Genomic DNA, 26,789 nt, shown 5'->3' on the forward strand with positions numbered 1-26,789 from the left:
CTCATCAGGGGCTGACGCATCATTCACATGCCGGCTGCTATATCCCACACCACCTCCCTCCCCTCTTACAACAAGCCCGCCTACTTTTTTTAAACAAAAAAGGATACTCGGCTGCAATACACGTCAGCGCTCATCGCTGGGGGTTATAAAGTGCATATACATCCTCATAAGCCTAAACCTAATTAAAAGTTTTAATTAGGTTTAGGCTTATGAGGATGTATATGCACTTTATAACCCCCAGCGATGAGCGCTGACGTGTTCCTTGTGAGTGTATCCTTGAAATTTTAAACTTTTTTATTAAATGGTTTTACACTATTGGAGCCTTCTTTGAGTTTTAGATTTACAACGTGGCTCATTGATCCCCGCATTGCCTGTATATCCATACCTCCGGATCGATTGGAGGCTATCTGGGTGAGTGCGGACACACAGGGGGAGTGTGTTACGGCACCAGGTGCTGGGTTAGTGTGCACTTTAGAGGTGACGGGCATTTAATGTACTACTGGATTACGCTATGTCCTGTATCTCTTTTTTCATATGACGTGTTGGCTGGATACTGCGGAGGTGGTCTTGTGTCCTGGATCTATATATGATCTACTTTACAGCGGGTTTTTGAAGACTTCTGGAGTGGTGATTTGTGAGACTGAACTTTATCTTAGCCTATGAGCGCTTATTAACATCAATTTTCTGGACAATTTGTGTATATGACAGTACAATAGTTAAAGCGCACCACGTTATTTGAATTGTGTTTTTTTTTCCTTAGCGCAGACTTATTTTTCTTCTTTAATAATAGGCTGTTATTCAATTCACTTTTCTCCAAAGTTTTTTCCTAGGAAATCATTTTTCTTCTTCTGTGTAAAAAAACTCTTAAGGTAGCCATACACTGGTCGATTTGCCATCAGATTCGACCAACTGACAGATCCCTATCTGATCGAATCTGATCAGAGAGGGATCGTATGGCTACCTTTACTGCAAACAGATTGTGAACCGATTTCAGCCTGAAACCGTTCACAATCTTTTGTGGTGGTGGTGGTGCTGCCGCCGCTCCCCCCGCCCGCATGCCTGCATACATTACCTGCTCCGCCGGCGCGACTCCAGTCCCCAGGTCACCGCTGCTCCGTCTCCGCTCTGGTCTCCGGCCCCGGCATGCTTTACTTCTTCCTGCCCGGCAGGAAGTTTAAACAGTAGAGCGCCCTCTACTGTTTAAGCTTCCTGCCGGGCAGGAGGAACTGAAGCATGCCGGAGACCAGCGCGGACACGGAGCAGCGGTGACCGGGGGTAGTCGTGCCGGCGGAGCAGGTAATGTATGCGGCTCTATTGCGTCGGTCGTCGGGTACTCGAACGCCGCTAGGGACACGCTCCCTACCCGCCGGCGATCGATGCTAATTTTCCGCACGGAGCGATCGACGGTATCGGACAAAAAGGATCGAAATTCGGCGTGTAGCGTGAACGATTGGCAGCAGATTCGATCCCAGTGATCGAATCTGCTGTCGAAACGGCGGCGAATCGGGCCAGTGTATGGCCAGCTTTAAGCATGACGCAATTGAAAAGTACCCAAAAGACGGTGAAAAAGTACTGCCATAATTACTCTAATCTAACTGAATAAGGGCCCTAGTATTGAAAAGACACCTGAAGTGAGCGGGATATGAAGGTTGCCATATTTATTCCCTTTTAAAAACAATACCAGTTGCCTGGCTGTCCTGCTGATCCTCTGCCTCTGATACCTTCAGCCATAAACTCTGAACAAGCATATACTGACAAAAATGTCAAGATTAGCTGCATGCTTGTTTCAGGTGTGTGAATCAGACACTAATCCAGCCAAATAGATCAGCAGGACAGCCAGGCAATTGGTATTGTTTAAAAGGAAATAAATATGGCAGCAGCTATATCTCTCTCACTTCAGGTTCCCTTGAAGTAGAACGTATAACTGATCCATGTGGGACCACATCCTAAAGTTTAACTTTACTCTTCATAATTTACTTTACTTTTCAGTTTGCCTCCTGCCTGTATCTTAAATTTCTGCTCAGATACCTAGCACGTTATACTACCTATATTGTTTAAGAGTAAAAGTCGATATTCGGAATAATTTTTAATGTTTTGCTATGAGCCGTTACAGTCCTCTTTAAGTAATTTGACATCTAAGTTATGGTGCCCATTAATGATTCAATTCTCAGGACAATTGATCATCCGATTCAATTGTAATATTGTTCCGAAATGATCGTTCAGGCCTGCTAAAAGAAGGAAAGCTGCTATGCAATTCAAACAGATTAATGGAATCGATCCATTTTTGGTAATCTTTGTCGTAGCAGCAGCACAGTCTTGATCTCTCTTATAAGATTGCAGCCTATAGGACATACAGTCAGGTGCAGTGTCTGGACTTCTGACCAGGTACTTTACAAGTTATTGTAAAGCAAACACTTTTTGAAGTGATTTTTCTAGGTGATTCTAGGCATGTGCCTAGCAATTTTCTAAGCATGCCTAGCGATTATTGGAGCGTTTTGGTGTAGTGCTTTTATATTTTTGTTACAGTACAGCTGTAACTGAACAGCTTCTGTAACAAAAACGCTTGGAAAATCGCTTTCACCTAGTGCTTTTCTGAGCGATTTTCCATTTTCCTATACTTAACATTGAGGCTGAATTGCCTCAGAATTCAGCAAAAATGCTGCAGGACCCAACGTTTGCGTTTCGGAAAAAAGCTAATCGCTCTGGTGTGCTTCATCCCATTGAAATACATTAGCCAAGCGATTTTCAAAGCGCTGGTGTTTTTAAAAGAAAGCGCACAGAAGCGCTCTTGGTGTGCACCAGCCCTTAAAGTTTATGTCCAGTCTCCATTGCAGTTCACACTCATTATAACACCTGTGTTATGCATCTGACCACTGTGAATCCAGCCTGATTCTGAAGCAAGTCTTTACTGCTTGTTTTGTACTCCTACAGACTGGCAGCTGCATCCCTCTCAGGGCGCCGGCTTCCAAGGGGGCACCTAGAGCTGGCTATCGAATGGAGGGAGGGCACTTACTCCTGGCTACAAATACTGAGGGTACCAACACCTGGCTACCTATACTGGAGGAACTGACGCCTGGCTAACTATGAGGGGAGACCTACACCTGACTTCCTATACTGAGGGCACCTATGCTTGGCTACCTATATTTAGGGCATCTACACATGAGATCCTATACTGGCGGCACCTATACCTGGCCACCTACCTATACTGAGTCTGAGGGCGTTTTTTTTTTTTTTTTTAGAGGGGGGGAGGCGCACTGCGGCTATAACACATGGTTAAAAATTGTCGGTGCTGTGCTATCAATTCAAATTTGGGGGGGGGGGGGGGGGGGGCACGTCTGACTGTCCTACTGATTTTATTAATATTCCTGAAAGTTTCTAGCCTTAGTTTTTAAGTGTATTCAGAATAATGCACTCTTTGTATCCATTTTGTGGTTATTAGTATTTTTCTATTATACATATGCGATGTGTCACAGAGATCTGAGCATTTGGTGTGATGTACGACTTCAAAAAGGTTTGGAAACCACTGTCCTAGGAGGTAACTCGGGAGAGAAGGTGAATTGCGTGTGTGTGTGTGTGTGTGTGTGTGTGGGTGTGTGGGTGTGGTGTGCGTGTGTGGTGTGCGTGTGTGTGTGCGTGCATGTATGTATGCGTGCATGTATGTATGCGTGCATGCATGCATGCGTGCGTGTGTGTGTGTGTGTGGTGTGTGGTGTGTGTGTGGTGTGTGGTGTGTGTGTGGTGTGTGGTGTGTGGTGTGTGTGTGTGTGTGCGTGTGCGTGTGTGTGTGTGCGTGTGATGAAGGAGGGGCACCAAAATCAGGTTTTGCTCAGGGTGCTGTGAAACCTAGGGCCGGCCCCGATCGTATGAGAGGTTCTCTACATTATAATAGAGACAATTTCAATGAGCATCCTGACTGGATGTTTCCAGGATTACAGTGTGGAGACCTCCTCATTGGAATTGTCCATATGGATTGCATGTTTTCCCGCACCTGAAAGTATAGAGTAGCGCAATTATACAATCCACTGTCTACATTATAATAGAACTTGCTACAAAATCATTACAGCAAAGATGTCTGCTCTAGGTTTATCTACTTTAACATGCAGGGTGATTTACCAAGGCAGATGTGCAGCGATGAAAAGCAAATTTTCACTGCTACTTTTTCTTTTTTTCTTTTTAAGCTCCGACTCCTAAACTTTACCTTCCTCCCTGCATTTCTCCTCTAATAAATGATGCCATATGGAATATGATGCCTTGCAGCTCCAAAATGCTCGTTAAAGTCAACATCTATCATTGTATTTCATAAAAATCTCCCACAGTCCTTCTTACCTGCTGCTGCACTCTCCACTAATCTGCATATCCCTGACATGGCTTGTCAGCCCAGCTCCATGTGCTGTAAATGGTGACATCAGTGTGGCGTCCAGCAGAGCCTCTGGGAACACTTAACCTTCTCAGAGAGGTTAAATGGGTAGTAACCAGATCAAAGGGCAGTATTCAGATAATGATTAATATTGATAATATGTACTGTAAGCCTTTCAGCAGAGACAGAGATCCCTATAAAACCAATTCAAAACTTTTACATTCCTAAAGACAACAGTTTTCCCTGCACTAAGAAAGTAGGGGAGTGGCTCAAAACACACTAGTTTATGGATTTATATTATTATTATTATTATTGATTTATATAGCACTGATATTTCCATAGCACTTTGTAGAGGGCATGTATATCACTAACTTTCCTTTAGCCAGGGTCACTATATTTTTTTGGAATGTGTGGGGAAAGCAGAGTACTTTAAAGGGAACCCGAGATTAGCATAATATGGAGGCTGCCATAATTATTTCCTTTTAAACAATAACATTTGCCTGGAAGTCCTCCTGGTCCTAAGTATCTAATACTTTTAGCCATAGACCCTGAACAAGCATATGGAGTTCAGGTACTGTGACCAAACTGACTCAGGTTTTAATGGATTAGCCATATGCTTGTTCTAGGGTTGTGACTCAGACACTTTGTAAGCCAGAAGATCAGCAGGGCTGCCAGGCAACTGGCATTGATACAAGGAAATAAATATGCCAGCCTCCATATCACTCTCACCTTGGGTTCCCTTAAAAGAAATACAGGTAAACAAAGGGGAGCATTGTCCTGGAAGGGGGTCTAGCAATGCAAGAAGACAATACTAGCTAGTTTGACACCATGCTGCCCATGGTACAAAGCAATTGGATGCGAGCAATCAGATTATTACGATCTGACTAATGCCCACTTTAAGTAAAGGCAATACTTACACACATGGTGGTATGGGGGTGGTTTAAAGAGAACCTGAACTGAAAATAAAAAGTCAAAATAAACATACACAGGTCATACTTACCTACCATGTAGCCTGCTCATCAATCTCTTTCTCCTCTCCTGCATCCTGATTGTCCAATGTGATCTATGGAATTCTCTGTCCTCCATTTGAAAATGGCCATTACCCCATAACCGCTTCCTGGTCAGCACGCTGTTAAACTGTAATATCACCCACTTGAGCCATAGGGAAACATGGACTTGCACATTCAGTTGTAACTGACATCAGCTGATATATAACTGACAGCAGCTGGTATATTTCAGTTCTGACAAAATCTTGTCAGAACTGGAAGGGATCACTGTAAGAAGAAAATGGTGAGCTTCTGAGAGGAACTGATGGCGAGGTAAGTATTTAAAATTCAGTTGCAGCAACATCATGTGTTTAGTTTAAATAATTTTACTCAGTTCAGGTTCCCTTTAAGTTTAATCCTACTATGCCATGTGGAGCATTTTCTTTTAAAGGGTCAGCACTACATAAGAATAACGGCAAAATGAAGTACAGAGGAACTACAAACACTACACTGGTTGAGCGCTGAAGTGTTTGAACTTTACATAAAAAAACTATAGGAGTGCAAAAAAAATAAAAAATAAATAAATAATGCAGAGCAACCAATTAAATTTCACCCATGAGCTCTCTGCAAAAGTCAGAACAATTAAAGATGGCTGCTGAATGTTTACTGCTACACTTTGCGTTATATACAGAGAGTAGAGCACTGTGCCCAAACTTAGTTGTGCTCAGGTACATCATTTATTCTTTTATTATTTACATTACATAGTATATTGCTTGAGCTGTAACGAGTATATATAGAAGCTATCCCTACCCTCACCCTTATACACACTTTCAGGCCATGGTGCTCAGATGCCAGTACCCCACACCAGTATGTTTTATGCATTGTTGGAGGTGGGTGCAGCAGCCAGCGGAAAGCAATGTGAACATAGCGAGACTTTAGCAAATTCATGCAGACAGAGCCACAAACCTGCAACTGCCCAAGTGCTACTTTGATCAAATAATAAAATGAGTAATAGAGGAAGTGCAAGGGGGAATTCATGGCAACCAGATTTTACTTTATGCTCTGTAGCAAGATTAGTAAATGAAGAATTTGGATTGATGGATTAGAATCATCAAATCCTGCCCTTAGCTATTAATTGAGGCAGATAGTTGTGATGCTCAGCACAAGTGTAATCATTTGTTGCCGCAGATGCCCCAACATTCCTAAAGAGCATCATGCTGAACGTTGCAGGCAGTGCATAATGTTTTACAGAGTGCTACTAATGATTCTGAGTGCAGCCAGGTACAGATGCCAACTCAGTCAATCTTTTCCAGCATTAATATCCAAAATCCATTTAAAGCTCTCTCCGAGAGACGAACAGATATTTACACCTGCAAATAAAAATCACTGGATGAAAACCGGTTACTACTCACGTACTTTTCGCTATCTGCTTCGTTTTTCTGCTGATAGGTGTCCGCCGAGAATAGTTTGCTGCTAATGCTGCTGTGCCAAGCTTCCTCCCTCTGCTGCAGGATCCCAGCTGGAGCAGTTCCCTCTTTCCTCTCTGTGGGTGTAAAAATTCACAGAAGCAGCATGAAAGTCCTGCAAAGAGCAAGTGCCTCTCCTAACAACCTACTACAGTGCCAGGCATGGGTGTAAAACCTTCGATTAGCTTCTAAGGCGTAAGCTAGAGAGTTAATTCAGTCAGCGGGGGAGCCGCAGGTCAATGGTGTTTGAGCGTCACAGCTGGATGTGAAATAGTGAGTTTAGCCTGAAGCCTGTGAAAGTAGCAGCTTCCTGCTTGCATTACAGTTGCTACCAAGCTCCAGCTGAATCATGCCTGGCTCCTAGTGGCTGGAATGCCTGAGAACTGGCTCAGGGACTCCAGTGAACAGGAGGACAATGCACTTTCAACCCTAACTAGCATTCATTAAGTCTGCAATAAACTGTGATCTGCTGACATTTTTGACAGTGATTTTATTAAAGTGACTCTACCTATGATAAAACAAATTACACAGCATTCAGCTAAGTGAGAAGTGGGGAACTGCAAACGAGAAACAACTACTTAGAGAAAATAGTTTTGTACTGTGTTACTTGAGGAGAATACGTAAGTAAAAAATGTTTGAAAAAAATCATACTCTTAAAATAGTTCCATAATGCAAGCTTTCATCGGACATTTGTACACATTATCATAATAAAAATTATTGGATTTGTAGAGCACCAATATTTATGCAGCACTGAATACACAGGGATACACTGGGGGGAGAACGCTGCCACAGACTTACTATTTAAAGGGAGGGGGTTAGGGACACATTAGGTAGGGGCTGTCCTGAAAGTGCTCGGCAGAGAGAGTTAGGGCATCAGTGTGAGGGTAGGCCACAGTAAAGAGGGCTTGTCTGATGAAAGAGGTTATAGAATACAAAGGTACTACTACTAGGGAGCAGTCAGGGTTATGGAACCCAACCGCTAACCATCTAAAAAAATAGCATATCATGCAAAAGTCAATTTATTTCAGAAATTCAACTTAAAGGGTGATACTAATATATGAAGAACTCTTTGCAGGCGTTTTGAATTAATTAGCTGACTAGAGTCTGATACTTTGAGCCTAGAATATTGAACATCACCTCACAATGATCTAATGGTCTGAGAATCATCACAATTATAATAAATAAAGGCATAGAATATCTCGCTTTGCATGTAATGGGTCTATTTCATATATTAGTTTCACCTTTTAAGTTGAATTACTGAAATAAATAGACTTGCATGATATTCTAATTTTTCGAGTTTCACTTGTGTTGGTAGCTCACACACTTGTGTTGGTAGCTCACAGGTCAGGTAAGCAGCACATTGGGTATGTCTAAGAGTTCCAATATTTAGCTTTTGTTTTTTATATATAAATATATCATCTCATTAGGTTAGAGATTATGAGCTGCACTTCATCTTGCCACTTTTTTACAGAGTTATAAAGCATCTAAGAAAAACAGTATTGAACTCGTTACAATGGTAGTATGTTGCTATTGTGGCAACGGCAGTTATAACATAGAAAGAAGAAGTTATGGTAGTTAACAATTATACAAGTTTGCAACAGGAAGTTAATAACAGCAGTATAACCAGTTAAACAGAGTAAGTGCTACAAATGAGGACTTGGTTTACACTATAAAGTATCTTATTTTTAGGTTTAACTGGAAAGAGTTAAGGAGAAGAAATCCCACACTAGTCGTCCTATTATCTTGGCCTCACAGGGCTGGATGGAGAGAGAGGTTTCGGCCACCAGCCAGTACCTGCCTCAAAAAGGTAATGCTTTTAAATCAGGGTTTTAAACCCTGTAGGATATAAAGAGATGTGTTGGAAGTATTACTGGGAGTAAAACATGCCAGTAGGACTCATATTTTGGTGGGCAAGTCAACTTGCAAGTGTCCTAATTAAAGAGTGAGGAATGTGGAGTTACTGAATTTACAAAGTATGTTTGAAGAAATGGGAACCAGACTTTTTTTTTTTTTTAAATACGGTATTGTACTCTTAACTTGTCCCTAAGTTTCTCAAAGAACATTTTGCCACTTTATGATTGCTTTCTCCCCATTAACTATAGGGGAACTTTAATCGGCATGGGCAGAACAGCAGCTTCTATCATGTTTAATCTAATTCATAAAGGCAGTACATTTTTCCTAAGGTTCTGGTTCATCCCATGCTGGTTCCATTTCTTGTGGAGCAAACACTTCATGTAAAGTAAAAATTTAAGCTCATGCCCGTATTTATTATTTCTCTAAGCTTCTCATACATTTTTACTTCTGTTAGTGTTTGGGCTACTACATAGTCTTTAACACTTGAGTGAACAAAAGCACAATGATGGCCCCCCTCTGTGCACTCCCGTCCACTGCAGAGTAAGCGCAGCAAGCCTGGTAGAAACAACTCACCTCCTTCCGGGCATCATGCGACGATCACTTGATGTCGGCTTCTCTGTCTGCAGCTGCTTACTCTGACTACTTTCTGCAAGCTTCTTGCTGCGTTTACTCTGCAGTGGAGGGGGAAGCACGGAGGGGGCCCCCCGAGGAGAGGGAGAGAGAAGTCAGGCCCCCCTCCCTGTGGCTGAGTCCCAGTGTGGCCGTGGCTCCTCCCTCCATCACCTATACTGGAATCACCTATGTCTGGCTACCTATACTGGGGGCACCTATGCTTGGCTACCTATACTGGGGGCACCTATGCCTGGCTACCTATACTGGGGGCACCTATGCCTGGCTATCTATACTGGGGGCCTCTATGCCTGGCTACCAATACTGAGGGCACCTATGCCTAGCTATCTATATTGAGAGCACCTATACTTAGCTACCTATACTGGTGCCACCTATGCCTGGCTACCTATACTGAGGGCACCTATACTTAGCTATTTATACTGGGGCAGTATATACTGGCCGTGGCTCTCCCCTCCATCACCTATATTGGGGGCACCTATGCCTGGCTACCTATACTGGGGGCACCTATATGTAGCTACCTATACTAGGGGCACCTATACTTAGCTACCTATACTGGGGCAGTATATACTGGCCGTGGCTCCCCCCTCCATCACCTATATTGGGGGCACCTATGCCTGGCTACCTATACTGAGGGCACCTATACTTAGCTACCTATACTGGGGCAGTATATACTGGCCGTGGCTCCCCCTCCATCACCTATATTGGGGCACCTATGCCTGGCTACCTATACTGGGGGAACCTATGCCTAGCCACCTATACAGGGGACACCTATGCTGGGCTACCTATACAGGGGGCACCTATACCTGGCTACCTATACTGGGGACACCTATATCTGCACAGTCCTCAAGCTGAACTCCAGGCCCCCCTCCCCCTGCAGATCCACCTTCCTTTTGGAGGGTCAGCACAAATCGACTCCCAGGTAATAGAGAGAGAGAGAGAGAGAGACAAACACTTATATTGCGCTTTTCTCCTGGAGGACTCAAAGCGCCAGGGCTGCAGCCACTAGGACGCGCTCCATAGGCAGTTGCAGTGTTAAGGAGACTTGCCTAAGATCTCCTACTGAATAGGTGCTGGATTACTGAACAAGCAGAGCCAAGATTCGTACCCTGGTCTCCTGCGTCAGAGGCAGAGCCCTTGACCATTACACTATCCGGCCACTGTAAATGCCCACCCTGCACTTCGACAGCATATTTGCCAACTATGAACTCCAAGCAACCCTGTGCAGTCCTGGCCCCACAGCGTTAGCTGTCTTAGGGTCCCATTGCTTGTCCCCTATGGCCTGTACTTTGTTGCTCAGGTCTGTATCAATGTATTTTTTCCATGTACCTATGTCTGTCTCATGTACTACTGCCACTGCCATGTGAACCACAAACAATTCCGGGTACGTCCATTGGCGTACTTGGCGAATAAAGAGGATGCTGATTCTGGTACTAGGGACCACATCATTTGTTAATTGAGTGGCAGCTCTTCAGTCAAACAAGGACACAGATTAAAAAAAAATAGCACAGAGATAAATAATCTGAAAAACAGACATGGATGTGATTTACATGTATCACACGTATCTATGCCAAGGGGCATACAAGAAAACTCATTGTATTTTTCATTACAATATTTCTAGTTCAGTGTTGAACCCTTTGTGTAAATAATTAAAGTTTACCTAAACTCACCCTGCTTACTTGCCTTTGGTAACAAGTAGGAAGGATGTTTATAGGTAAAGAAATATGAACCTTGGAAAGCAATCCATCATACATGACGAATAAAAGCCTGATGTTATCACATGTCTACCTTGCAGGTAAAGTAATATTCATATACAATATGCTTCTCTGCTATACCTAAGAGTTGGGGAAATGCAAAATCTGCTCTAGCCAGGCCCATAACATGTCCAGGGGAAGGTAATGATGCAGGGCTAAAGCCTAGCACACATCTTCAGTATTTGTCCCCCAATACTTGGATGCTTTCATAAAGTTGTCTTGGATGCTTTCCATACCTTAAAGTAAACCCACAGCTTTACAGATCATTTTTGGTGGTGGTTTAGTAACAATAACTATACAGAAATGCTTCCCAGCGCCTGGCCGAGGAGTATGTGCTACTCTATGGAGATGGGAGGAAGGTACGTGTGAGCAGCTCCATGCTGCAGGAACTTCCGTTGAACAACTTGCAGAATAGCAGGTGCTGGGCAAGAGAGAGCTGCCCTGGCCATTTTCTTAAAGGAAACCTAAACTGAGAGGGATATGGATATTTCCTTTTAAACAATACCAGTTGCCTGACTCTCCTGCTGATCAATTTGCTGCAGTAGTATCTGGATCTCACACATGAAACAGGCATGCAGCTAATCCAGTCTGACTTCAGTCAAAGCACCTGATCTGCATGCTTGTTGAGGGGCTGTGGCTAAAAGTATTAGAGACACATGATCAGCAGGAGAGTCAGGCAACTGGTATTAATTTTAATAGGAAAAATCCATATCCTTCTCAGTTTAGGTTCCCTTTAAGCCAGTGACATCTGAAGACTCCTAGCAACAATTTAGAGTTCTAGCCAAAAAAATCAGTAGCCAAGGAAAATCTATAGGATCCAGAGACTTAGGTGAGGTTTTTTTTAGGTGGCTACAGGTATCCTTTAATGGCATCACTGATAGAAACCTGATGCATGTATGGATATATGTTAAAGATTACTGCCTGTACAGGATTTAAAGATAGAAGCTGGAAGAAGTGTTGTCTCTGTGAGAAACAACTAAATAGGCTCAAACTGCGTGTTAGGATATGGAGGCTGCCATATTTATTCCCTTTTAAACAATACCAGTTGTTTGGTAGTGCTGCAAATCTTTCTGGCTTCAGTTGTGTCTGAATCACTCACCTAAAGCATGTGGCTAATCTTGTCATATTTCAGTCAGAACAACTGATCTGCATGCTTGTTCAGGGTTAAAAAATGTCTTAGAGGCAGTAGATCAGCAGGATAGCCGAGAACTTTGCATTGTTTTAAATGCAATAAATATGTCATTCTTCACAACCCTCTCCCTTCAGGTTCCCTAAAGGTGGCCATACATGGTAAAATTTTAAACATTTTTTCGATTAGATAATTTAGTTTAATTATTCCATTAGATCGAATATAAAGATTTTTCCAGCATGACCGATCTGATTTTTCTCAAAAAAACGTGATAATCGTTCGAATTTCTTGATCGAAAAAAAAAAATATTTTCAACTTTCATTCGATTCGATCATTTAGATTGAATAAACAGGATAATCGAACGCTTTTTATTGTACCATGTATGGCCACCATTAGGCCCACTTAGAACCTGTACTGAGTAAAAATATTTAAAATAAACACATGAGGTAACTTCAAATGAGCATTCCATAGTTACCTTGCCATCAGTTCCTCTCAGAAGCTTACCATTTTCTTCTGACAATAATCCCTTCCAGTTCTGACAACATTTTGTCAGATCTGAAATATATCAATTGCTGTCATTAAAATATCAGTTGCTGCTGTCAGTTATAGCTGAGAGGAAAACCGATGTACCAGGTAATGTCCATGTTTCCCTATGGCTCAAGTGGGCGATGTTACAGTTTAACTGTGTGCTGACCAGAAAGCTGTTATGGGTAATGGCCATTTTCAAAATGGAGGACGGAAAATTCCCTTGACCACAGTGAACAAACAGGGCGCGGGACAGGAGAAAGACACTGAGGAGTAGACTATATGGTGTAACGATCGGTGAAGCACAGAGAGGATCTGATTACCGGTGATCTGCAGTATCACTGGGAATACAGATGTATACCAGATTATAAGTGATCTGCAGTATCACCGATAATCTGATATACTAGCTAACCTCTGTTCACCTGAGTAGAGTGTAGTGTTTGGTGTGACAGTAACACTTTGAGGACTAGGCCTCAGTGCAGCAAGGAGTACTGCACAGATTCCGGAGCTAGTCTACTTTAGGGGACCCACCGTAAATCCCCATAGAGAATTGGAGCTGTGCTGAAAACGGAACAAATTTTCCGCTTTCAGCTCTTTTAAACTCCCACAAGTTATACATGTATGGAAAGCTCAGAGTCTGCTCTAACGAATGATGCCACTTTCGGTGAGAAGAAACTGAAAGTCACCGTGAACGAGGCGCCGAAAGGCCGCAATCGCGGCTCCGTCAGCCATCTTACATCTGTGCTGGCTCATATTGTTCTCCCTCCTCATTGGAGGGATTGTTAGCTGGGGGCGTGCCAGAGGGGAAAAAAAAAACCGTCAGTAGCTAGTTCTGCGTTTGTCTTGTCCGGGGAGAAGGGAGAGCAGTTTCTGACACGCCCCCAGCTAACAATCCCTCCAATGAGATGGGAGAAAAATGAGCAGCACAGAAGTAAGATGGCCGACAGAGCCGCGATCGCGGCCGTTCCGGCGCTTCCTACATGGTGAGTTGCACCTTTTGCTCACCGAAAGTAGCATCATCCGTTAGAGCAGATTCTAACCTTTCCAAAGATCTATAGCTTGTGGGGATTTAAAAGAGCTGAAAGCGGAAAATTTGTTCCGTTTTCAGCACAGCTCCAATTCTCTATGGGGATTTACGGTGGGTCCCCTAAAGTAGACTAGCTCCCAGATTCCATCCGCAGACCTGAGCTATCCAAGACGGGAGGAGTCAGACTGACAGTAGGAAGGAAGTCTGAAAGTGACCCTCAGAAGGAAGGGTCGCTAACAGAGCGAGGAACTGCCTCTAACGGTAAGGTCGGTTCTCGAGGTCGGACAAGCCAGGTCGTACACACACAGACAGATACAGTACAGGATCAGAAGACAAAGGCGGAGTCAAAGTACAGGCAGGGTTCGGCAACGGGGTATCAGATATATCGAGGTACAGAATCAGGAGGCTGAGGCGGAGTCTAGGAACGGGCCAAGGTTCGGCAACAGAGTATCAGAAATATTGAGGTACAAGATCAGAGTTCAGGAGGGTAGTCGAGGCAGGCAAAGGTCATAACAGATAATCACAATCAAACTAGTACTTTAGCTGTCAACAGAATCTAGCTAAGTGTAGGATTACAGCTCCAGCTGGTCCCGGCACACTTGCGGATCTGACTACGGATCTGGGTGCTCCCACATATGTGATCGCAACGCCAGACAAAGAGCAAGTAAACAGCCAGCAGTATATATACACAAGGACCTTTCCAGGACCTCCCTGATTGCTGGACCAATGAGAGCAGTGGAAATTGTCAGCTGACCTAGCTGGTCAGCTGACTCCCTTCTGACTGTTATTTAAACTCTGCTTCTGTGCGCGCGCGCGTGTAACTCTGAATCCAGGTGGACTATGAGTCCCAGCCACACCAGTACTGTTTAGCAAAGTCTCGAGTGAAGGAGCCGTCTCCGATGCGGATTCCGCTTTTACCAATGCGGATTCCGCCGTTACCAATGCGGATTCCGCCGCACTGCCTATGCGGCAAGCAGCGTTTTTTCCGCGTTGTGACGCCATGCTGGACGCGGAAACAGCCGCCTCACCTTGAGAGGTAGCGGCTTTTCCGCGTTTCATTACAGTACCCCCCCCCCCCCCCCCCCCGAGGAGTGGACTCCGGACAACTCCTTCCGGGCTTTTCTGGATGTAAAGCATGAAACTCCCTCACCAATTCGTCCACATGCATGCGGCTCCCAGGTACCCATTGTCTCTCTTCAATGCCGTACCCTCTCCAATGTACCAAGTACTGTATAGAATTTTGTACCACCCGGGAATCTAAAATCTTCTCGACTTCATATTCTGGTTGATCATCTATTATTACAGGCGGAGGAGGAGTGGGACCCACATGAACTGCAGGTTTAAGTAAGGATACATGGAAGGACCTCACGCCACGCATGCTAGCAGGAAGATCAACGACATATGTGACATTGTTGATTTTTCTAGCTACCCGGAATGGACCCACAAATCTGGGTCCCAATTTGGCTGAAAGCTGTCTCAAGTTCAAGTGGCGGGTAGACACCCAAACCAAGTCTCCTGGTTGAAATCTCCACTCTAAAGAGCGTCTCTTGTCCGCTTGACCTTTCTGACTCTGAAATGCTTTCACCAGATTATCTTTAATGGTCCACCACATGTCCTTAAATGATCTTTGCCAAGCCTCCAAGGCTGGAAATGGAGTGGACGCAATCGGCAACGGAGAGAATTTGGGTAGCTTCCCGGTTACTATCTGAAATGGACAGAAACCCGAGGAAGAACTCTTTAAGTTGTTGTGCGCAAATTCTGCGTAAGGTAAAAACCTAACCCAATCACTCTGTGCTTCAGCGACGTAACATCTTAAAAATTGCTCTAATGCTTGATTGACCCTCTCAGTCTGGCCAATTGTCTGTGGGTGGTAGCCCGATGAAAATGACAGTCTCATGCCCATTTGGTGACAGAATGCCCTCCAAAATTTAGAAACAAACTGGACTCCCCGATCGGATACTATGTCTTCTGGAATGCCATGCAGTCGGAAGATATGGGTGATAAATAAATCGGCCAGTTCCTGGGACGAGGGGAGTCCCTTCAGGGGCACGAAATGGGCCATTTTACTGAAACGGTCGACTACCACCCAGATGACCGACATACCCTCAGCCTTGGAAGCTCACCCACAAAATCCATGGACAGGTGGGTCCATGGTTCGCTCGGGGTGGGCAAAGGCTGCAGTGTACCTACAGATGCTAGCCGGGAGGGCTTGCTTTTTGCGCACACCGCACATTCCCTGACAAACTCTTTGCAGTCAGCTGCCAGTGAGGGCCACCATGCACACCTAGCCACGAGATCCTGCGTTCTAGAGACTCCGGGATGACCCGCGTTCTTATGAGAGTGGACCATCTCCAAGATCTGGAGATGGAATGGTAACGGGATAAACAAAACCCCCTCTGGTTTCCCTTCCGGGACATCCTGCTGGAAAGGACTCAAAGTCTCTTTCCAGTCCTCCCAAGTCTCGGTAGCGGCTAACACCAATTTTCGTGGAACAATGGTCTCGGGAACAGAGGTCTGTGCTGTCTCCGGCTCGAAACACCTCGAGAGTGCATCCGCCTTCGTATTCTTACTACCTGGAGTATACGTAATCAGGAATGTAAACCTCGAAAAAAATAGAGACCATCGAGCCTGCCGAGGGCTTAACCTTTTAGCCCCCTCGATGTATTCCAGATTCTTGTGGTCAGTATAAACCGTGATAGTGTGCTCTGCTCCTTCTAGCCAATGACGCCATTCTTCGAAGGCCAACTTGATGGCTAGGAGCTCCCTGTTGCCTATATAGTAGTTTCTCTCTGCTGGAGAGAACCTCCGGGAAAAATAGTCACACGGGTGCAATCTACCCTGAAGACCTGAACGCTGAGACAGCACAGCCCCCACCCCGACCTCCGAGGCGTCCACCTCCACAATAAACGGGAAAGAAGTGTCCACGTGTCTCAGTATGGGCGCTGAGCAGAACAACCCCTTTAAGGTAGAAAATGCCTGTAAGGCCTCAGGAGGCCAATGAGCGGTGTCTGCCCCTTTCCTAGTAAGGCTGGTGAGGGGTGCAACCACTGTGGAGTACCCCTTTATAAACCTTCTATAATAGTTCGCAAAACCCAAGAACCGTTGTAGAGATTTTAACCCCAACGGCAGCGGCCACTCCAGGATCGCGGAGACCTTGGCAGGGTCCATAGACAGGCCTGAGGTGGAGACTATATATCCTAGAAAGGCAACCGACGTAACCTCAAAAATACACTTCTCAAGTTTGGCGTATAACATATTCTGCCTCAGTTTGTCTAATACCGATCTGACATGGGTTCTGTGTTCAGAGAGGTTGTTAGAAAAGATAAGAATGTCGTCTAGGTAGACTAAGATGAACTTCCCTAACACCTCCCTAAAGACCTCATTAATAAGTTCCTGGAAGACGGCCGGAGCATTACATAACCCAAAGGGCATCACCCGGTACTCGTAATGCCCGTCCGGTGTATTGAAGGCCGTCTTCCATTCGTCGCCCTTTCTTATACGCACCAGATTGTATGCCCCCCGTAAATCTAGTTTTGAAAATATCCTAGCATCTGTGACCTGTGTGAATAAATCGTCTATCAGTGGCAACGGGTAGCGATTCTTCACGGTGATCTTGTTAAGGCCCCGGTAATCGATACAAGGCCTTAAACCTCCGTCTTTTTTCTTAACAAAAAAGAAGCCTGCCCCAGCGGGTGACCGGGACGGTCGAATGAAGCCCTTGGCCAGGTTTTCACGGATATATTCCTGCATGGCTAGTTTTTCGGGGCCAGATAAATTATACAGATGGCCTCGAGGAGGCATACAACCGGAACGGAGGTCAATGGGGCAGTCAAACGGGCGATGCGGGGGCAATTTATCCGCAGCCTTAGGACAGAACACATCCGCATAGTCCGAGTACTGTTCAGGTACACCTTCCACCTGTACCCTGGTTTGACCTAGCGTCAGCCTCCCTAAACACTGCTGGAAACAATGAGATGACCATGCTGTTAATTGCCCTGTAGCCCAGTCTATCTGCGGTGAATGGATGTGTAGCCAGGGCATGCCTAAGATGATAGTAGAGGTGGACATGTGAAATACAAAAAACTGCAATAGTTCCTCATGCAGTACCCCAATGGTAACCCTCATTACTGGAGTCTGTGACAGAGAATGATTCTGTTGCAAGGGGGAATCGTCCACTGCTGTGACTTGGATGGGAGGTTTCACTGGGGTAAGAGGGATACCCATACTTTTAGCGAATTCAGTACTCATAAAATTAGCCGCTGAACCGGAATCCACAAAAGCTTCAGTGGCTATAGACTTGTTCTCCCATGTAATTGTACAGGGAAGAAGTAATTTTTTCTCCTTAAGGGGTGAAAATTGTGTGCCTAGGGTGTCACCCCCCACTACTCCTAGGCAAACTCGTTTCCTGACTTGTTAGGGCAGTTTTGCACCCTATGCCCTGCTTCTGCACAGTATAGGCACAGTTGTTCCATCATTCTCCGCCTTCGCTCCACCTGGGTCAGTTTTGATCGACCAATCTGCATTGGCTCGGGTGGAGGCAAGGTCGGAGAAGGTGAGACAGATGGAGATGGAGTTACTAGGGGTGCAGCGGAAGGTGCCGCATAAGATGTCACCCTGACACGGTGACTACCCCGAGTCTGCCTCTGATGGCGTAACCGACGGTCGACTCGAATGGCCGATGTGATGGCCTCATCGACTGTCTTGGGCTCGGGTAAGGTCAACATTAGGTCGGAGACCTCCTCCGACAACCCAGACAGAAAGTAATCCATCAGAGCGTAGGTGTCAAATCTGGCGGTAACTGACCACCTACGAAACTCTGCCGCATAATCCTCGACTGAGCCTCTGCCTTGTCGCAACAGTTTGAGCTTCCGCTCAGAGGTTGCCGCCAGGTCAGGGTCATCGTATATCACTGCCATGGCCTTAAAAAAGTCCTCTACCGAGGTCAGAGCTGTATCTGTGGGAGGCAGATTGTATGCCCAGGACTGGGAATCACCAGTTAACAGGGTTTTAATAAAAATGACCCGTTGGGTCTCAGTCCCCGAGGAACGGGGTCTCAACTCGAAGTATGACAGCACTCTACTCTTAAAATTCCGGAAGTCAGACTTGTGGCCGGAACATTTGTCTGGTACGGGCATCCGTATGTCATCACTAGGAGGGGATCGCACCGAATCAACTGACGTCTGAAGGGTTTGCACAGAGCCTTTTAGGGCATCAATTAAAGCTTTGTGCTGGCCCAGTGCTTGATGGATAGTATCCACCGAAGTGGCAAGCACAGTCAGAGGGTCAGCGCGTGCGTCCATCAGTTTATTGGTCTGGCGTTCTGTAACGATCGGTGAAGCACAGAGAGGATCTGATTACCGGTGATCTGCAGTATCACTGGGAATACAGATGTATACCAGATTATAAGTGATCTGCAGTATCACCGATAATCTGATATACTAGCTAACCTCTGTTCACCTGAGTAAAGTGTAGTGTTTGGTGTGACAGTAACACTTTGAGGACTAGGCCTCAGTGCAGCAAGGAGTACTGCACAGATTCCTTCCGCAGACCTGAGCTCTCCAAGACGGGAGGAGTCAGACTGACAGTAGGAAGGAAGTCTGAAAGTGACCCTCAGAAGGAAGGGTCGCTAACAGAGCGAGGAACCGCCTCTAACGGTAAGGTCGGTTCTCGAGGTCGGACAAGCCAGGTCGTACACACACAGACAGATACAGTACAGGATCAGAAGACAAAGGCGGAGTCAAAGTACAGGCAGGGTTCGGCAACGGGGTATCAGATATATCGAGGTGCAGAATCAGGAGGCTGAGGCGGAGTCTAGGAATGAGCCAGGGTTCGGCAACAGAGTATCAGAAATATCGAGGTACAAGATCAGAGTTCAGGAGGGTAGTCGAGGCAGGCAAAGGTCATAACAGATAATCACAATCAAACTAGTACTTTAGCTATCAACAGAATCTAGCTAAGTGTAGGATTACAGCTCCAGCTGGTCCCAGCACACTTGCGGATCTGACTATGGATCTGGGTGCTCCCACATATGTGATCGCAACGCCAGACAAAGAGCAAGTGAACAGCCATTAGTATATATACACAAGGACCTTTCCAGGACCTCCCTGATTGCTGGACCAATGAGAGCAGTGGAAATTGTCAGCTGACCCAGCTGGTCAGCTGACTCCCTTCTGACTGTTATTTAAACTCTGCTTCTGTGCGCGCGCGCGTGTAACTCTGAATCCAGGTGGACTATGAGTCCCAGCCACACCAGTACTGTTTAGCAAAGTCTCGAGTGAAGGAGCCGTCTCCGATGCGGATTCCGCTGTTACCAATGCGGATTCCGCCGTTACCAATGCGGATTCCGCCGCACTACCTATGCGGCAAGCGGCGTTTTTTTCCGCGTTGTGACGCCATGCTGGACGCGGAAACAGCCGCCTCACCTTGAGAGGTAGCGGCTTTTCCGCGTTTCATTACACATGGAAGGTAAGTATGACTTGTGTATGCTTATTTTGACTTTTAATTTTCAGTTCAGGTTTTCTTTAACGCGTTTTAACTGAAATCTTTTTTACAATGCACTGCTATGGAGAAGAACGAATAAAAACGCGTACCAACTGATTAAGTGTAAATGGGGCCTTATGGAGTTTTTGTCAGTGTTTTATTTTATTATACAAGTCATCTGGTATAGGTGTATTTAATATTTTTACAGTACAGGTAAATGGGAAATGGAGATAAGACACTTTTTTATACAATATGTTTAAAACAAAACAAAAAATTCATAAATGCTGTACATGCAATGCAGATTAAGTGCATGGTCAGCAAATTGGCAAGCGCAAACCACAGCATCATATTATAAGCAATGCAGGCATTTTTACTGCGGCTGGTTGCACTTAAAGTGGACCTGAACTCTTTCACAGGACAGAAGGAAAACAGAGAGAAATGCACCCTGTATGTATTTAGAGAGTTTAGCCTGTCTAATTCCCCCTCATTTTTTTTTTATTTTTTTTTAAAGCCTCCGAATAACTCTGGTATTCCCAGTTCCCTTTGCTGTCTTCTGCACGCCACAAAAAAAAAAGCCACTACATAACTCACCCTACTCGAACAGGAGCAGGTGAGTTATGCAGTGGCCTTTTTTTACAGGTTAGGCAATGTACGGCATTGCAAGGGCGTGGTCAGGGGTATTCCTAGCAAGGATAACTGCCATATCTGCCACAAGACAGAGCTGACAGGACTCAAAAACCCTCTCAGTTCAGGGGTACTTTAAGTGATGTGATTCACTTCAACAGAAGTGTTAATTCGCCACACACCCTCTGCAAAGTCATAGTGCATTAATGCATGATCCATGCCTACCGCATGCACTATGCAGTAATGAAAATCTGTGGCAACGCAGTAAGTGTAAATGACTGAGCATGATGCGGCATGCATGCGTGGACTGACAGGAATCTCAATTACATACTTCCTGTCCAGCAATGGGGGGGGGGGGGGGGGCTATGCATATGACCCTGTCAGTGCACTCTGTTGCAGGATCATATGAACTATGGATTTAGCGGTGCGGTGATCCAATGGCAGGCTGGCAAGTCATGAGTAGAGATGGCCCGAACCTCCGATTTTCGGCTTACAAACTTTCGCGAACCGCAATAGACTTCAATGGGGAGGCGAAAACTAGAAACGCTTATGCTGGCCAGAAAAGTGATGGAAAAGATGTTTTAAGGGGTCTAACACTGGAGGGAGGCATGGCAGAGTGGGATAGACACCAAAAGTCCCGGGGGAAAATCTGGATTTGACGCAAAGCAACTTTTTAAGGGCAGAAATCACATTGAATGCTAAATTGCAGGCCTAAAGTGCTTTAAAACATCTTGCATGTGTATACATCAATCGGGGAGTGTAATTAGAGTACTGCTTCGCACTGACACACCAAACTCACTGTGCAACGCACCGCAAACAGCTGTTTGTGTAGTGACGGCTTTGCTGGACTGGTGCGCACCATGGCCAGAGTGCAGGCCGTGGCGGTTTTCAAGCCAAGTGCTTTAAAACATCTTGCACGTGTATACATCAATCAGGGAGTGTAATTAGAGTACTGCTTCACACTGACACACCAAACTCACTGTGTAATGCACCGCAAACAGCTGTTTGTGTAGTGACAGCCGTGCTGGACTTGTGCGCACAATGGCCAGAGGGCAGGCCGTGGCGGTTTTCAAGCCCATATGGTCGTCGGGCTGTGGTAGCTCAATGATAGAACAACAGTGACTGTCCAGCTGATCAAATTTGGTCTGTCCACAATGAAGAAACAACCTTATTATTGTGGGTGAGACAATAATATATAGCCACTTAATAACATATAGCCACGAGACACTTATATAGCCGGCGGTAATTGCTTCATTGTGATACGCAAGCCCCTTCACCGCTGCAAGGTAATGAACACGAAGTGGAATTGGCACATGTATATGCCTTTTGTTTTCTTTTTACAGCTGCAGTGCAGCCAGAAAAATTAGGCAGGCATGTACACGCACCAGAAAAAGTAGCATAGCTAGCAGAGGCCTTAAAAATTCAGGAATCCGCCTGGAGTCCTGGATCCTGTTGGTGGTGGCGGAGAAGGTAGTCAAGCAGCCTGCAGGCAGAGATGCTGTGTGGGGAGCGACTTAGTCATGGGGCAGGCAGTCACACGGCGAGCAGGCAGAGATGCTGTGTGCGGGGACTGACTTAGTCTTCAGGCGGGCAGTAGCCCTCTGGGATCCATGCCTCGTTCATTTTGATAAAGGTGAGGTACTGAATACTTTTGTGACTTAGGCGACTTCTCTTCTCAGGACAATGCCTCCTGCTGCGCTGAAGGTCCTTTCTGACAGGACGCTTGAGGCAGGGCAAGACAGAAGTTGGATGGCAAATTGGGACAGCTCTGGCCACAGGTCAAGCCTGTGCACCCAGTAGTCCAAGGGTGGACTACTCACAGTGCTACATCCACACTTAAGGCCAGGTAGTCGGCTACCTGCCGATCCAGGCGTTGGTGGAGGGTGGATCCGGAAGGGCTATGGCGAGGCATTTGACTAAAGAATGTCTGCATGTCCGACATCACCATGAGATCACTGGAGCGTCCTGTCCTTGCCTGCGTAGACATGGGAGAAGATGAGTTGGTAACATGTCCTCCACTTTGTGCCTATACCGAGGGTCTAGTAGCATGGCCCCCCAGTACAGGTCATTCCCCTTGAGTTTTTTTTATATACGGGGGTCCCTCAACAGGCTGGACAGCATGAAAGACGCCATCTGCACAAAGTTGGATCCAGACGTACTATCCATCTCCTCTTGCTCTTCCTCAGTGACGTCAGGTAAGTTCTCCTCCCCCCCCAGCCACGAACAATACCACGGGAACGTTAAGCGGCACAAGCCCTCTGTGACGCCTGCTGCGGTTGTTCTTCTGCTGCCGCCTACTCCTCCAAAGAAACAGCTTCCTCATCATCCGAGTCTGACTCCTCTTCCACACACAAATCTTCCTCCTCCCCCCCCTCTGTGCTGCTGCAGGTGTTGAGGAAACATCTGGTTCTGATGAGAATTGATCCCACAATGCTTCCTCCCGTAACTGTTCCTGTACACGCTCCTCCACAGCTTGATCCACCACTCTACGCACGGCACACTCCAGGAAGTAAGCGTACGGGATCAAGCCGCTGATGGTGCCTTCACTGCTACTTACCAGGTTGGTCACCTCCAGTTGTTGGGCCAGAACATCCCCATCTCCCCAGACTGTGTCCTTCTACTGTAGTTGTAGAGGTACAGGGTGACGGCTTTCTAATGTTCTAGCAGGCGAGAGAACATAAGGAGGGTCGAATTCCAGTGAGTCGGGCTATCGCAAATCAGGGGTCTCAACGGCAACTTGTTTCTCCGCTGAATGTCTGCAAAGCGTGCCATGGCTGTGTAAGACCACCTGAAATGCCCACACAACTTCCTGCCCTGCTTCAGGACGTCCTCTAAGCCTGGGTACTTTGACACAAATCTTTGAATGACTAGATTCAGCACAGGTGCCATGCAGGGTACATGTGTCAGCTTTCCCAAATTCAAAGCAGAATGGAGATTGCTGCCATTGTCACACACCACATTGCCGATCTCCAGCTGGTGCAGGGTCAGCCACTGATCCACCTGTTTGTTAAGAGCAGCCAGAAGAGCTGCTCCAGTGTGACTCTCCGCTTTGAGGCAAGAGATGTCTAAGATGGCGTGACACCATCGTACCTGGCATGCAGCATAGGCCCTGGGGATCTGGGGCTGTGTAGCTGGAGAGGAGATCGCAGCACCAGTAGAGTTGAACTGCCACTCAGCCAAGGAGGAGGAGGACGACGACAGCGAAGAGGATGTAGCAGGAGGAGAGGAGGTGGCTGGAGGCCTGCCTGTAAGCCGTGGAGGTGTCACAAGTTCGTCCGCTGCACAGCCACATACTCCCTGCTTGACATCGGTCACCAGGTTGACCCAATGGGCTGTGTAAGTAATGTACCTGCCCTGACTGTGCTTGGCAGACCAGGCATCCGTGGTCAGGTGGACCCTTGACGGAACACTGTGTGTCAGAGATGACATCACTTGCCTCTCAACTTCACGGTACAGTTTGGGTATCGCCTTTTTAGAGAAATAATTGCAGCCTGGCATCTTCCACTGCGGTGTCTCAATGGGCACAAATTTATGGAAGGCCTCAGAGTCCACCAGCTGGTATGGTAACAGCTGGTGAGCTAACATTTCCACCAAGCCAGCTGTCAGACACCAGGCAAGGGGGTGACTGGCAGAAATTGGCTTCTTCCGCTCAAAGATTTCCTTCACAGACACCTGGCTGCTGTGGGCAGAGGAGCAGGAACCGCTCAAGGTCAGAGGCGAAGTGGAGGAGGGTGGCTGTGAAGGTGCAAGGGAGAAAGCGCCTGAAGATGCTGCACCTGAAGGAGGAAGAGGAGGAGGGTGGCTTTTCTTTTGTGTGCTGCTTTTCCTCAGATGGTCTTGCCATTGCAGTTTGTGCCTTTTCTACATGTGCCTTCGTAAGGCAGTTGTCCCTACATGGGTGTTGGCCTTTCCACGGCTCAATTTTTGGAGGCAGAGAGAACAGATGGCATTGCTCTGATCTACGGCAGACACACTAAAACATTTCCAAACCGCTGAGCCACCCTGGGGTGTGGGCACCATGGTGGCATCAGCAGCTGACGTTGAAGGGCATGTTGGCTGGCTTGTCCATAGGTGGCGATATATGGTGCCGGACACTGCAACCAGCTGTTTCTGAAGACGAGCTCCCCCTGCTTCTTTCAGGAACTCGTCTCCTCCTACTCCTCTCTGACTCCCCCTCTGAACTGTCCCCCTGTTCATCTCCTCTATTGGGAATATACGTGACATCCGTATCATCGTCATCATCATAATCATCCTGCCCAGCTTTGTTTGCCTCAGACACCTCCAAAACTGCACCAACAGCAGGTACTTCATCCTCCTCCTCCTCACACGTTACATCCATAGTGTCGCCTAACTCAGACATACGAGGTGGTGTAACTTGCTTAGCTTCATCTGCTTTATCTGGTTGTAACAATAATGGCAGTGCATCAGTGATTTCCCCACCAGATAACTTCTGCGAACTGTCAAATGCAGTGGATGTGGTGCTTGTAGTAGCGCTGGTGGCTGCGGAAGATGAGGTGTTCTGTGTTAAATAGTCAACCATGTCCTGACAATCTTGGGAGATGATGGGACGTGCCTGCTTCTGAGCCCTGTACTTTGGTCCAGGGCCGCACGAAATCACATCAGCATGACCTCGCACAGACCTGCCGAGTGGCCTTTCTCTGGGTCTGCCTCTACCTCTGCCTCTACCTGTTTTGTCCATATTGGGGGGGGGGGATGAAGTGGAAGGTATGCACTGACTTGACTAATACAATGTGCAGTCACACAGGTGCAGTTAACAGGTTTGCACGGAGTGGTATATCACACTGCGTGCACTCACGTAGGTAGGTGGGTGCACTGAACACAACAGGTAGGTATATGCAGTCATGGGTATTACAAATGTGCACCTGTCACACAAACATACCATGAACAGGTACAGTGACTGGTGGTATTACATATCACAATGCGTGCGCTCACGTAGGTAGGTGGGTGCACTGTGAACAACAGGTAGGTATATGCATTAATGGGTATAACAATGTGCACCTGTCACACACAGACCGGTACCGGACAGGCACAGTGACACTGCGTGCGCTCACATAGGTAGGTGGGTGCACTGAGAACAACAGGTAGGTATATGCAGTGATGGGTAGAACAATGTGCACCTGTCACACAAAGACAGGTACCGGACAGGCACAGTGACACTGCGTGTGCTCACGTAGGTAGGTGGGTGCACTGTGAACAACAGGTAGGTATATGCACTGATGGATGGGTATTACAATGTGCACCTGTCACACACAGACAGGCACAGTGACACTGGCTGACAGGGCTGTATATAATGCAAGTGGGCCACTCACAAAAAAAATAGATCACAAGAACAAGATTAGCTCTCAAAAGAGCTGTTGAGGGGTGCTTTTTTAGCAATAAGAATCAGCCAGGAGCAAGCTAACAAACCTACAAGAGCCTAACTAAGCTTTCCCTATGAGAGTCTGCAGCAGCTATCCCTTCTGTAATTACTGCAGGCACACAAGTGAGTCCAATGCCTGGCACTACCTGCCTTATATAAGGGGGGGTGGGGCTCCAGGAGGGAGTGTAGCCTAATTGGCTACAATGTGCCTGCTGACTGTGATGTAGAGGGTCAAAGTTGACCCTCATGATGCACTATGGGGGCGAACCGAACTTCCGGGAAAAGTTTGCGGTTCTCCGCTTTCGCGAACCATGGAAGTTCGCCTGGAACCATTCGCGGTCGAACCGTTTAGGCCATGTAACGATTGCACCTGTCACACACAGACAGGCACAGTGACACTGGCTGACAGGGCTGTATATAATGCAAGTGGGCCACTCACAAAAAAAAATAGATCACAAGAACAAGATTAGCTCTCAAAAGAGCTGTTGAGGGGTGCTTTTTTAGCAATAAGAATCAGCCAGGAGCAAGCTAACAAACCTACAAGAGCCTAACTAAGCTTTCCCTATGAGAGTCTGCAGCA

At 46.4% G+C, this 26,789-nt stretch overlaps 1 protein-coding gene across 5 annotated transcripts in view; it reads right to left on the minus strand.

Moving 5' to 3' along the window:
• The window catches only part of CUX2 (cut like homeobox 2), a 549,861-nt gene that overhangs the window by 120,454 nt on the left and 402,618 nt on the right, over nt 1–26,789 (minus strand). For all 5 annotated transcript variants that reach the window (XM_068245676.1, XM_068245662.1, XM_068245667.1 and 2 more), the window contains exon 8: nt 6,760–6,886. In XM_068245676.1, coding sequence (XP_068101777.1) covers nt 6,760–6,886 — 127 coding nt within the window. The remainder of the gene's footprint in view (nt 1–6,759; nt 6,887–26,789) is intronic.

The sequence above is a fragment of the Hyperolius riggenbachi genome, chromosome 1 (genome assembly GCF_040937935.1).
Source record: "Hyperolius riggenbachi isolate aHypRig1 chromosome 1, aHypRig1.pri, whole genome shotgun sequence".
In the NCBI taxonomy this organism is placed as follows: domain Eukaryota; kingdom Metazoa; phylum Chordata; class Amphibia; order Anura; family Hyperoliidae; genus Hyperolius; species Hyperolius riggenbachi.